Raw genomic sequence first — 13,399 nt, 5'->3', positions numbered from 1 at the left:
TATACTGAAGAAACAGAAAGAAACTGAAAGCTGTAGTCCGGCCAAATCTAGACTATACAGCCGTTTATCACTAAGCAGTAGCCTATATCGTTCAATATAGCTTCTAACAATAACTTATTAGCGCCACGCAGTTCAATTGTTAGTTAAAAAATGATTGTATAGAGCTGCTAAAAATCTGCTATTGGAAACCACCAGCGTACAATAGCAGGGATCTCGTGATTCCGGGAATTATCACATTTGCAAATGGATTTTTGGATGGCGGTTTCACTTGATTCGTCTATAGTAATCATTCTGTATCCTTCGAAACTCTTTTAGCAATCTATAGGCTTTGAAATTATTGAAATATGTATTCATTAAAAACCACCAGAGCGCAAAAGCCGGATGTCCGGATATTCCCGTGGTCCGGATATTAGGAAAAGTCCATTTTCAAACGGGTATAATGGCGGTTTCACTCTGGTCGTCTATAACAATCACTCTGTAAACTCTTTAATTAATATACACCCTTTGAATTTATTCCTAAATATTCATGCTTAACCTTTCTTTAATCACTCTGTATCCTTTGAATCTCTTTATTAAATATACGTCCTTTGAAACTCTTTTATCAATTTTCATGCTTTACAATTTTTTAGTTACACTGTATTCTTCGAAACTCGTTAGGGCGTTTAGGCATTCTGTATTAATTGAAAATTGTTTTGTCAATCTTCATTCTTCGGAAATCCCATTTGAAACGTTTAGGAAAAGCACACCTTCGACATTGACAATATGTAAATGTCCTTGGTTTTGCATTTTTCGCTTGGCTTATAATTTGAAAACAGTTATAGTTTGATGTGACAGTTGGGCATTAGGCCTAACATTAAAACAAACGACTTTATGACAAAGGTCAGGTCTAAATATATTTTTCTTAATAGTTTGTACTAATGTTTCTTATTGAGTTTATCAAAGTGAAACACCAAATATTGAAAGTGTAAACCTTCCAGTTCAATTTGACTGTTTTGTGTCTTTTTGCTGTTGCTATTCATTGCTGAACATGCGTAAAATTATTTAAAACGAGGTAAATTTAAACGTAAAAAAAACAACATTTATTTACATTTTTTAGGGCGAAATTGTCCTATTTTTGGTAAAAAAATCATGGCAGGCCCAATTATCGTCACAACAAACAAGTAAAAAAACACCAGTCCACTGTTTCGCAACCCAAGCGAGTATTCGTCGATTTATTTCACTTTCATGCATACAAAAACATTTCTATTTAACCACCCACTGTAATATCGAAACTCTTCAAAACAAACTGATCATTTCTATCCAGGCCAGTTTCCAGTTTCGTACAATTGGCTGGAAATTTCCAAACATTGTTGCTTAAAGAATGCGATTTCCTGTTTGAAACCAATTGAAGCGTTTGTGATCTCCCTAACTTCTAACATTTTCGGGTCTTTGGAAAAGTCCCAAAAACCTGCAGTGACCAGCTGCGGGGGGGTCCCAGGATTTTTATTTGGGGGGCAAAGAAATTGTAATGATGACGTCACAAATTTACGTCATGACGTAACGTAAACAATCGATTTTAAAACGCTTTGCTGTTCACGTTCACTGCGTTGTGACCCACCGGCGGGCCGTACGAAAAAATTACTGTTTTTTTTTTCACGTTCAAGTTTTTTTTTTCACGGCGAAGCGATGTTAATTGCGCCTTAGACAGTTTTGAGGGTTTATAATCTGGTACTTAAAACTTAATATATTCGGCTTTTTTTTATGTTTATTATGACATAATAAGAAAAGTAAAGCCCATACAGAAGTAGAAAGGATTTTGAACGTTTCGAATAAATCTTAAGATGAAGGCTTGAGGTTGTAGTTTGACGTAGAATGAATATCAAAGTCGAAATAGAAGTGGGAAGCATTTTGATCGTTTCCAATCAAGAAAAGAGATATTCGAAACGTTCAAAATGTAACCTACTTCTGCATGGGCTACATCCAACGCAAAAGTCAAAACAGGAATGAAACGGCTTTGCGTCGCATATAACAAATACAAAAAATCAGGGGATGGATTAAAACGAGGTAAAAATATTTTGTAAAAGAACTTTGCTGAGAAAGAGAGAAGGAAAATATTTGATAAAAAAGGTAGGAGTGTAATACGATGCATACAGTAGTTCGTGTTGGTTTCACTATTTAAAAAATCTATAAAACAATATATATATATAAAGATGCCATAAAGACGACACAACGTTATAGAGGTAATAATGATGATGTTTGCAGCCTTTTTATTTTTATACAATTTGGCAAGAGGCTGCAGTAAAACTAATTTAATAAAGCATTTTAAAAATGTTTTGATATCTTTACACATCTCTGTTATGTGAAAAGGGCATTTAATGACTTGAGATCGTGTAAGTTAAAAAAAAAATGCAAAATAAACCCTGTGTAAACGGTTTGAACAGTTAGAGATCTGCATATCTTAAAAAATAGGGTTTGTAAGATAAAAATACAAACACAAATTTCAAAAAAAACGAAGATGAAGTGCAGAAAAACCAAGAGTAAAAAATTATATTCCAACTGTGTTTAAAAACGTCTTAAAAAAGTAAAAAAAAAATAATTTCTAAACCGTTTAAAGCCTAAAGATAATAAGGAAAACAAAACGTGAGTGTCATTACACCTTTTTTTTTTATTAAACACGAGTTCCATATTTGTTTGAGTTTCATGTACGCGTTAATTTATTGAATAATTGAGTTTAATGAACGCAAAATTCAGAAACTTATTAGAAATAAACCCTAAAGTTGTACGGGTTATTATTGATTAAAGCAGGGGTTCTTAAACTTTTTTAACGCAGACCCATAAACACTTTTTTAATCTCTTGGACTGGGCTTGGCATGAAATTGGTGACGTCATAAGTTGACGTCACAAAACAATTAGACTTGAGAAACCTGCTGATTTCAGTAAAAAACTGTGAAACTGAAATAAAGTGTAAATGCAAATAAAGAAAGGGGCCAAAGCATTTTTGAATTGAATCATTTTCTTTTAAAAGTTTATTCATTTTTTCAAGTTATACACTAAGATTTTAAGTAGGATTTATGAACACCCTAAAACTAGTCAACGTACCGCCATGGGGTCCATGGACCCTAGTTAAAAACCCTTAGATTAAAGCAATCAACGCATAAAAAGTGTTTTAAATGTGTTTCACTCTGCGTTTTCTCCGCCAGGTGTCGCACCGTCGTCGTTGACCTTGCCAGTCGCCGGCGTGACCTTGCGAAACGGGCCTAGCGCGCGCTTAAAGAGCAACGTGGTAACCCCGACTCCAATAGAGAACAAGGTTGTGAGAATGACCGAAAGGATAGTACCGTTTATGACCAAGTGACGAACAAGGTAGGAAGTTAGGACGAACAAGCTGTAGAGAAATACGATTCCACAAAGTGAGAAAGCCTGCTGAGTGGGCGAAGTGCCTTGGTTCGGAAAACAAGCGTCCAATTTCAACAGCAAGTAAATACACAGCCAAGCTGCTAGCACAGTGAGGTAGAGTTGAGCTGGGACAAAGCACATCTCGTAGAGGCGACCGAAACCGGTCTGGCCCGGGTTCCGGCCCTTTATTACGGTGCCGGCCAGGGCCACTGCAATGGCCAGGTAGATGACCAGCGTGGTCGGACGGAAGTAGGGGGATACCCTTTTCCATAGCGGAATGCTGAAAATCTAAACGAAGCGCAAAACTGTTAAGTTACTATTTAAGACCAAATTCTTCATGTGAAAATGTTTGGCGAAATTACGACGTTCGGTACTCAATGATACCAATAAGTCAAATTAAGTCCCTTTCGGTCAAAAGGCTTAAGTGAAGTCAATTTTACCTAAGTTAGGGCAACAACTCATTCATAAACACATTACTATCCATCCGTGTATAAGTGTACCTATATATATATAAATATAAATAAAATAACACAAAAATAAATTTGTACCTGGGTTAGGGCAAATATGAGCCCGAATCCCAACGTGGAGATGGGCCAGAGCACACTCCCTCCCGCTACCTCGTGGTCACCAGTTTGTACGGCAACCACCGTAGCATGGACCAGAACCCAGCATTCATTCAGCAGGCGCCAGTACCTGTTCAAGTGCGACGAAACTGAGTGGTGAACAAGTAAAAATGTCCAAAATACTGTTGCTACCAGGCATAATATATACTAAAACTAAATTCCTCTCGTATTTATTTGTTTGTCCAGCGCTTCGGCTAATTATTATTCACAAAACCGTCATCCTATATAAAATACATCTAATGATACGTCACACGCAAAACACTCGTGCGCCACCGTGCGACACGGTGAAAAATATGTTTAAACGCCTTCAAGTAATTTTTAAACGCCCTTAAATTATCTTTAAACGCACTCAAGTCATTTTTAAACACCCTTAAGTTATTTTTAAACGACCTAAAATCATTTAAGCGCCCATAAGTTATTTTTTAAGTTAATTTTAAACGCCCTGCAGTTATTTTTACACCCTAAGGTTATTTTTTAACGCTCTGAAGTCATTTTTAAACACCCTTTACAGTACACCGACCTGTTCAAATGGATGTCGGTGAAAGCCAGCGATCCTTGCAGCATCACCATTGCTGTGTGCATGAACCCGAGAATGTGTCCGACCGTGTTTTCCATCGGGTGGTACCAGAAAGTGTAGATGACCGCCCAAGAAAACGCAAAACCGTGGTACCTAAAGCAAATAGTATGCATTTGGTTAAGATATGACATGTCGTTTTCATGCATTTTAACCATTATTTTTGAGTTTTTAAAGAAATGATGCTTTATTTGTACTTCTGGGCACATGTATAGACCTCTAAACATTTTGTAGAGCATCTTTTACTTCCCACTAGGTTAACAGGGGTTTTCTTAAGTGAAACACATACACATAATTATACCATATGTAACTATTTGCAAAATTTACCAGTCCCAAGTAAAGACCAAACCACACACAAAAAAACAACCATACTTACTTTCTAACTAGGTTCACCGGGGCCATGTTGAGGCGTAGATATTTTGCCACACGATCTTTCGACCTCGGGTTGGGCCACATGAAAGCCAAGCCTCGGTCCCTGTATTCCATCAGCATTATAAAGGCGATCATCATTATCACAGAACACTGAAAGCAAAGGGTTTGAAAATCAGCTGCTAACCAAATGTGTATTAAGAAATATCGCGTTGACAATAAATTACATAATAACTTGAATATAGTAGCAAGTATTGGTCAAACTTTGTATTTTGCGTAATAGTGCATGGTCAGTCACTTTTTGGTTTGATCGATCAAATAAGAGAGATTAAAATTCAGATGCCAACTAAATGTTTGAATTTATTTTGCTTATGTATTTTTTGCTTATGTTTGAATATATTTTGCTCTAGAGCTCTGAATATGTGATATTGGAAATCGCCTTGTTGACCCTTGCAAGATAAATGTCGACCTTAATTCCTGATCAGTAACAGCTCAATACTTGAGCAAGGCTAGCAATTCACGTCAGGCATTATTTATACAACGTAGCACTGAATATGTGATATTGGAAATCACCTTGACCCTTGCAAGGTAAATAATTGGGATCATTAAAACATACATCGATGGCCAAATAATATAAACTGGCGGGCCAGATTTTTGGTACGTTTCACTAAAAAGGCTAAAATGCACCAAAGGAAACAACTTGTGACAAAATACTTCGCATTTTAGAACCGGGACATGATTTTTTACCTGTGATGAAATCATGGACATTTCTTGCACCATTCCGTCGTAAAATGTCGGGCTAGACCAGGAGTCTTAAACTGGGGTTAGTGGACCCCTTTGGAGTACTTGGTTTGTTTTTTTCGTGAGGATCATGGAGTCCTATTAGTGATTAATTTAAAAGATGAAACAAAATTTTCCTGTGATGAAATCATTGGCAATCCCTGGTTAAGCGTCATTGCAATGAAACAACTAACAGCGTTGAAATTGAAAGTGATAGTCACAAACATTACAGACCCAATCAGTTAATAACTTAAAAGATGGAATAGTTTTCTTTTTTTACCTGTGATGAAATCATGGACAAGTCTTGCGCCAGACCGTCGTAAGTCCAATGCGTTTGCACCAAGTGCAGAATATGAAACAACCCGTTTACTGCGAGCATCGACCAGTTGAACCAACGCAAGTCCGTGCTGAAACAAGATAAAACGAGTACGACTTCAAGGGCTTGGTCACAGAATACACATTGCGTTCATGTGCGTTTCAGTTGCTGACTTTGTACGGAAACAAGATAATAACGTTGCAGTACGCTTGTTTTCAAACTCCTCCATAGACGAAGCAAAACGTGTTAGAAATACAAAACGTTAAACAAACACCAACCTCTGACAAATCGACTTACGGAAGGCAATGGGCAGTGTTGTGAACATGTCATTTAAAACAAATTAAGTCCCAGTCAAGTCGTTTAAAAAATAACTTAAATACAAGCCGAACCATTTGCTAAAAGTAACACGTTCGGTCCCAGTTTAAGTCATCCATTGCCCAAGTCAACTAAACTGAAAACCTGGCCTCGCTTGGCCAAATACTGAATACGTTTCTCAACTCTCCGCTTCATTGTCCTTTTATTACTTTCTTTATAGGCACACAAGGGGCGTATAATAAGTCTAGAAACCACTGATTCACCTGTATTTTTCGCCGCGTGCCTTCATACTGGTGACCAGCTGTGCGCGGTATATCAGTCCCCATACAGAAGTAGGTCGCATTTTGAACGTTTCGAATAACTCTATAGTTACTCATTTTGTCTAGTGCAGTGATTCCCAAACTGTGACACTAGTGTGCCTCAAAAGATTGTCAAGTGTGCCGTGAAACTTTTTGTAATTCGGAAAAGAGAGTATTCGTATTACAGGCATACACGCAAGCATTTTATAATTAAATACGCACTGTTCATTAGAAAATTAATTATTTTAACACATTTATATATAGTTTATCGTGTGATAAGGGCGATTGTAAAATTACTCTTGATATTGTTGTTCTGTGCCGCGATATAGTTACTATTTCAAGTGTGAAAAAAAAAAGTTTGGGAACCACTGGTCTGGTGTCTATACCTGTTTTCCTAAACAAAAAAGTCTAAATAGTGCTGTACCTGTATTTTTCGCCGCGAGCCTTCATACTGGTGACTAGTTGTGCGCGGTAGATAAGTCCCCAGATCAGCAGCTGATGACAGCAGTAGAACAACCACACGATGGCGCGCGTAAGAGGTGTAACGTCATCCACAGGCAGCTTCCAGTAATACCAGCGGTACGTGCAGTCGATGCCGTAACGTCCTGACAAAAACGCAATTTAAGTTGAAGATGCTCGTTGAAAACGTGTTTGTGACCCCTAAATTGAAAAACTTGACTGTCAATTTTTTTCTCAACTATTATTTTGAAGCAATAAATGTATGCTAATTTTCCTATTCAAAGCCGTAAGTAACGTCCTGACAAAAAACTCAATTTTAGATAGGGAACCCGTTAGTTTATGTCTTATTTTGATGCCTGGTGCTGATGTTTTACATTCTACTTAAAACTATGGGCAAAATTACGGCTTCCCAACCCGAGACCAATTACATCATACGGTCCCAAAAGCATATTTGTTGAGTTAAAAAGCATCGTTTTTTTAGAATAATACCTGCTTTGGTTCAAAAAGCTTTTAGCTAAATTACAATTCAATTCCGATTTGGTGAACATACTAGTTTTTACGATTGGAGTACAAATCATAACTGAATGCCTTTGACAGTTCTGATTGAAACGATAACACTCGGTCGAGTACCAATGTGACCATTGCGCAAAAGACTTTTATTTAAAACAGAGCCTTCAGTGCATTTAAGTCATTAATACATTGCTGTATCTGCCATAAAACTAAAAATATATCAACCTTGAAAGTGATTTTTGAACTGTACAACCTTCAATAAAGCAATCGACAATAAAAAGTTATATCAAAATGAATTTACCAGGCTTGGACGTCTCATTACAGTAAGTCGGTTCAGGTAGGAAACGGTCTGTAGAGCTGTTAACCACTTTATGCTTGACACCGGACGGTGCGTACCAGCCAATAGAATGACCTGGAATAATCGTGTATTTCTTGTAACTATACGTGGCGATTGCTGGTAAAAAACAACTAGAGATCGACCGATATCACAATTTAGAAAAGTTAGTTAATGTTGGAGCCATTGCATGGAAATCGCCTGGTATACGTGATTTAGTTTAATGAAGCAATGGGCATTTAGTAGAAATAACAGCAAAACATTTCCCATAATTATGATCGAAAGGCTTAGTACCATTTTTGTATTAAGCACATTTTCCAAATAACGTCGTTTACTCCTGGAAAGCTCCGTATATCGACAACGGGCGCTTGATTGACGTTAATACAACACCGTTTGTCCTTGAAGGGCAGTTATTAAAAGAGCAGGAAACAATAAAAAATGTGACGTTTTTGCATTAAAGTATAATACAAAACTTTCTATCCGGCCAGAGTCGTTAATCTTTACAGTTATCCGGCTCTTCACGCGAAGTTTGGTGAATCTTGTATCAAAGCATGAGTGTTTAATTCCTCACCACTTGTAATCACAATATCCCCACACAGCAAGGTATTGATTACTTGTACCAAGGTCTATACGTTTTTTAGTTAAAATGTAAAATGAAGGACCTTTTCACTCGTAAATGACTACAATCTTTAATCGCAAATACTTAAGTATAAGTTTCTCTTTGCGATTTTTGACTTACCCCAGGCCCAAACTCCGATTAGAAGAACAGCAATGAATAGCATCGACGTCATCCACGCAATTACATCCTGGCGCCAACCGCAACCTAAAAGTATTTTACAGTCGTGAAGGATCGTATAAATAAGGCGAAAGTAATTGCTCAAAAGAGGGCATTAATAAACAACGTAAGCTTGTAAGTAGGCCAGGGGAATTTACGCAGTAAACAGCAAAACGTACTAAGATTATCTAAGCCCATACAGAAGTAGGTACCATAGCATTTTTTGAACATTATAAATAAATCAAACTTTTTAAAAATGTTCCCTACTTCTTTATGGGCTTTAATATTCATTCTACATATCACTATACAACCTCCAGCCATTATCTTAAAAATTATTTGAAACGTTTAAAACGCTACCTAATTCTTTATGGGCTTTGATAATCGTACTATTTCGTACGTTCCTGTGAATTGGCATAACATATACTTACACTTTTTTGTTTCTTGACGTTTCCCATTGGTTTCGGGCAACGTAGATAGGCCTAATGTTGAATTCTTTGGCTCACTTAATTTGCCATTTCCATTAGCATCCTCCGTATGTCCAGATGACATATTGCGTTTTTTTGCAAAATTTTTAACAAAAGCCTTCCCTTGGTGGGTTTAAAGACTTACAGAAACACACTCATATTGAAATTGTCGCTATTCAAGGAGCCTGCGTGCCTCGGGATAAAAACACTTTGTCCTACTTTATCTTAACAGCTAGTTTTATAGAATTGCGGTAACATAGACGTAAAACCACGATCTAAACATATGCTTCCGTAGTGAATATGGGCACATCCCCGTCAGAATTATTTTTCGAATAAAAAAACCCGCCTGAATCCGAATGGTGAAAAACAAACGATTCTTGTTGCATATCATTTTTATTCTATTTGGATAAGATGCTGATGATGCTCACAAGAGTGAAATAAATGTATCGTCTTCCATCTCAACAATCTGCTTTTTTAATTTTCGTATTAAGTTTATCTTTATCGCTAACTAGCGGTAACTGTATTTGCCGAACCAAATCTCCATTGTATTGTATTAATTGCCCTGTTTTTGTGTCCGCTTATAAACTCTGTCTTTACTCTATCGGGGAGCAACCGCTAGGTTTACCAGACAAGCCAAAACAGTTATCTATATTTCTTTTCGGTTATTGAAATAATCTGTTATAAAATTATCTAAACAAGCCAACAGTAGGCGGCAACAACCATTCGCCTTACTTACACATTCATAGAATTACGATGATTCTTTAATAGTAAGATAGCACGACTGTCAACTTCACTGGCTGTTGCTGATTCAGCAGCGGCAAAAGTACATTTACGGTACTACTGTGAACAATAACCTAAAGTTTAAAAACACGAGTTTATTGGTAATATACGCGTCAGTGGAACAGAGATCGACAAGCAATAACCTGCTGCAAATTGTTTAGGATACGCCCTTTTATATATTTACTATTTTGTAGTTCTCCAACGTTATTTAGCAGCTAATAGCTGACCTGTGCTACCCATTGTTAACGTTTCGCTTCACTGGGAACTAAGGGCATAACCAGTCTAGAGAAAGGAGGTGGAAGGTTGTCAAGAGCCTTAGGCATCTTAAATTAAAAGTTTTGATCAATTCGGCTATAAAATTTTCACAATTATTGGTTTGGCACCATGTTATTTTCTTACAGTTAGGTGTAAGATCCCGCGTACTTCATTTATTAAAACTTTGATGATTTTTAAGTTGATGTTGAATTTATGTTGTGACCTTGAGTGCTCATTTCAAGCAAATCCAATTGCGATACATCTGTAGGATAACATTTGCAAAAAACACTTACGTATGGATTGGTGCACAACAGTTAGCACAAATTTAGTAGGACGCGATGTTTATTTATCATTTCAATTTTTAAAAGGTAAGAGACGCGTTTTGAGTATTTGTCACGTATTTCGATTCTAAAACCTATTCCATGCTATGGAGCACAATGGTTTAAAGTTGTAGTAAGACGTAGTAAAACTATCAAAGCCAATTCAGAAGTAAGTAGCATGTTGAACGATGTTAAAAATGAATAAAGAGTTTAAAATTAAAAATGATACCTACTTCTGTATGGTCTTGATATTCTTAACTACATAGGGGCCTATTCCATATTGATTACAAAGTGGTATAATGACTTTGGGTCGAATGGTGAAATGCATATCGAATTGTGCCTGCAAAGTACCGTAACCATACACTTATCCAGTCAAAAACGCCATTCACTTGTTATAATTAGCCCTGAATTACGCCTTTCGTGCAGAGTTGTGAAATTGACGCAGTCTAAAGCATGCCTGACGCGCTATAACCTACGTGAACTGTTGCTTTGCACTACTGAATGGTTGAAGTCCGGATATTACGCACATAGCTCAGCTGAACACAATAGGCTAGAATTGCACAGTCATAACTACACGTTACGTGGTCCTGTATCAATGCAAACTCCTACACAACTACAACTCTCGCAGCAATTACAATAACAAGGTGCTTACAATCAGGACTAGTAGCAGCACCAACGTAAGTAATTTGAAGAAAAAAAGTACGATCTCATGCCACAAAATGCTATTAAACGCATACCGCTTATTTCAAAGAAGTCACGCCTTCAAAAATAACCTTTGGTAAATCTCTTAGGTAGATTAGAACTAATTTATTTGGGATAGTGCGAGCTAGCAGCTTAGAAAGTCCGACTGTAAAAATCAACCATAAAGTGCTGCCGGCTGAAACTTTTTCCTATTTCCAATAGTAGCTTATTACCTTATCCAGCGATCAAGGGTTTTTACAAATTAAAAGCATTTTGACTTACTTTTTCTTTCAGGCGACATGTCAATACCCTACTTTTTGGTCATAGAAAAGGCACAGAGAGATGGTTGGAAATTTAAAACTTATACCAACTGTTATTATTTAACGCCGCAAAGCCGTAACTATACCAAATAAGTTCAGTCGCCCTACAATGGTTTAGTACTTTGTTTTATTGTCCTAGTTTGCTATTTCAACTTTGTCCTTCTTTCGTTACTATAACTAAGAAAGTGGTAAGATTCTACCAGCACACTTTCGTCTGCATTTTTTATAAAACAACAATCAAATGACCGCAGTATAACTTGACAGTAAAGATATCAAGTATACACTTGCCTGCACAAATTCTTTTTCCAAACCTACCTAAGAAATAACGCTAAACCCAGTCAGCTTGAAAAACTAGTCAAAAATCATCAAAACATTATACTTGGACAGTTGCAATCTCTCTCGTTCCTCAAAAAAAGAAAAAAAGGCCGGCTTTTTATACCCGCGATCACGTGACCTCTCTCGTGTCAGGTTTCTAAGCTGGGCGTAACCTTACTCAGCAGAACAACAACGGAAGGGTTTTCTGTTATAATATCATGGCGGTTTTGTGAACCAAATGGAAATGACTTAAGTCCCTGTCGAACATTTAAAAAAAATAACAAGCCCAGTCCAAGCTGAAACGGTTTAGAAAGTAAGGATCTCCCGCGGACAATAAAATGTAAAAGAAAGATTCTTGTCTTCGTATCCAAAGATCTTAAGACTGTTTATTTATTAAAACAGATAAAACATAAAATCATTTCTTAAAATCTTACAGAAATATATATATTACGCCAATAAGGCATCATCAGTTTCTTATTCAAATAGAATGCTACTTATAGGCGTAATATATATATTTCTGTAAGATTTTAAGAAATGATTTTATGTTTTATCTGTTTTAATAAATAAACAGTCTTAATCCCAGTCCAAGTCACCAGATTCCCAAGTCAAGTCATTATTAGCGTGAGTCAACTCAAAGTCAAGTCATTATTAGCGTGAGTCAACTCAAAGTCAAGTCATTGTAAACGTTAAAATGTCGAAAACATTTAGTTTTTGATTTATATTAAACGACATTTTAACTGTATTATATCTTCATTAGAGCAATACGGTATACGCGAGCTTTTGCTTTATATAGTTGTTTATATCTAATTTGGTGAAGTGTATTGAACAGTATTTGCTGTCTTTTTCTCTTGTGATTTGCAATTATCCAATTTCCTATTTTGATAATATGCTAGGTCTTGTTAATTATCTGCAATTATCGTATCACAAAGACAGTCTGGAACAAAAAAGTATTGCCTAATTCAGTGGTCGGCAAGCTGTGGGCCGCAGAGCCATTTTTAGTGGGCCGCGGGTTACTTTTGAAAAGCTTAGTGTTATCATGTAGTTGTGGGTCGCGGAAAAGGCCCGCGTGCCAAATGTGGCCATGGAAGCCTATCGAACTATATTTTTTGGCAACTTTGACTATATGTAAACTAAAAAATGTTTGCCCTACGTGCGTATATTCTTCGTTTTATACTATGTTTTACATTATGCTATGGCAGTGTTTTGACCTTTGGGCATCAAGGCGCCGTGTTATATTTCACCTTAAAATCAAACGCCCTGCATCAGCCACTATTTTCGTAGTGATTTCGCGTAGTGGCCCTTCCATAACACTAAAAAGAGTACTTTGGGCCGCGACAAAAAAAAGTTTGCCGACCACTGGTTTAAATGTTTGAAATTATGTTTTTCACTTACTCAGCAGAACTACAACAGAAATACTTTTGGTTATCATGTAATGCAAGGACGGCAAACTGTTTCTTACAATGACCCCCAAATAATCCACTTGTATCTGTAGATAAACCACACAGTTTTCACTGTTTAAAGAAGATATTTAAGAA

The 13,399-nt window shown here is 36.8% G+C and overlaps 1 protein-coding gene across 1 annotated transcript; it reads right to left on the bottom strand.

Moving 5' to 3' along the window:
• Positions 1-1,245: 1,245 nt before the first annotated feature.
• Positions 1,246-9,957, bottom strand: LOC146158060 (uncharacterized). Its single transcript, XM_083385606.1, has 9 exons — positions 9,158-9,957; positions 8,694-8,777; positions 7,922-8,032; positions 7,076-7,256; positions 6,002-6,128; positions 4,949-5,094; positions 4,519-4,668; positions 3,924-4,068; positions 1,246-3,663 (listed from the first exon to the last, which is right to left on the bottom strand). Exons 1-9 carry the CDS (start codon positions 9,276-9,278, stop codon positions 3,157-3,159), a joined length of 1,572 nt encoding a protein of 523 aa, XP_083241732.1. The 5' UTR covers positions 9,279-9,957; the 3' UTR covers positions 1,246-3,156.
• Positions 9,958-13,399: the final 3,442 nt, after the last annotated feature.

Source organism: Ascidiella aspersa, chromosome 3, assembly GCF_963924565.1.
Source record: "Ascidiella aspersa chromosome 3, kaAscAspe10.2, whole genome shotgun sequence".
Classification (NCBI taxonomy): domain Eukaryota; kingdom Metazoa; phylum Chordata; class Ascidiacea; order Phlebobranchia; family Ascidiidae; genus Ascidiella; species Ascidiella aspersa.
Note: the sequence above shows the minus strand (reverse complement) of the source record. Positions and strands in the feature narration are given on the sequence as shown.

What these genes read in the sequence shown, in the direction of transcription:
- LOC146158060 (XM_083385606.1), bottom strand. Translation starts at nt 9,278, where the DNA reads ATGTCATCTGGACATACGGAGGATGCTAATGGAAATGGCAAATTAAGT. An exon ending in ACGTCAAGAAACAAAAAAGT is followed by an intron (nt 8,778 to 9,157) that starts GTAAGTATATGT and finishes AAATACTTTTAG; the next exon opens with GTTGCGGTTGGCGCCAGGAT. An exon ending in GCTCGCGGCGAAAAATACAG is followed by an intron (nt 6,129 to 7,075) that starts GTACAGCACTAT and finishes ATCTTGTTTCAG; the next exon opens with CACGGACTTGCGTTGGTTCA.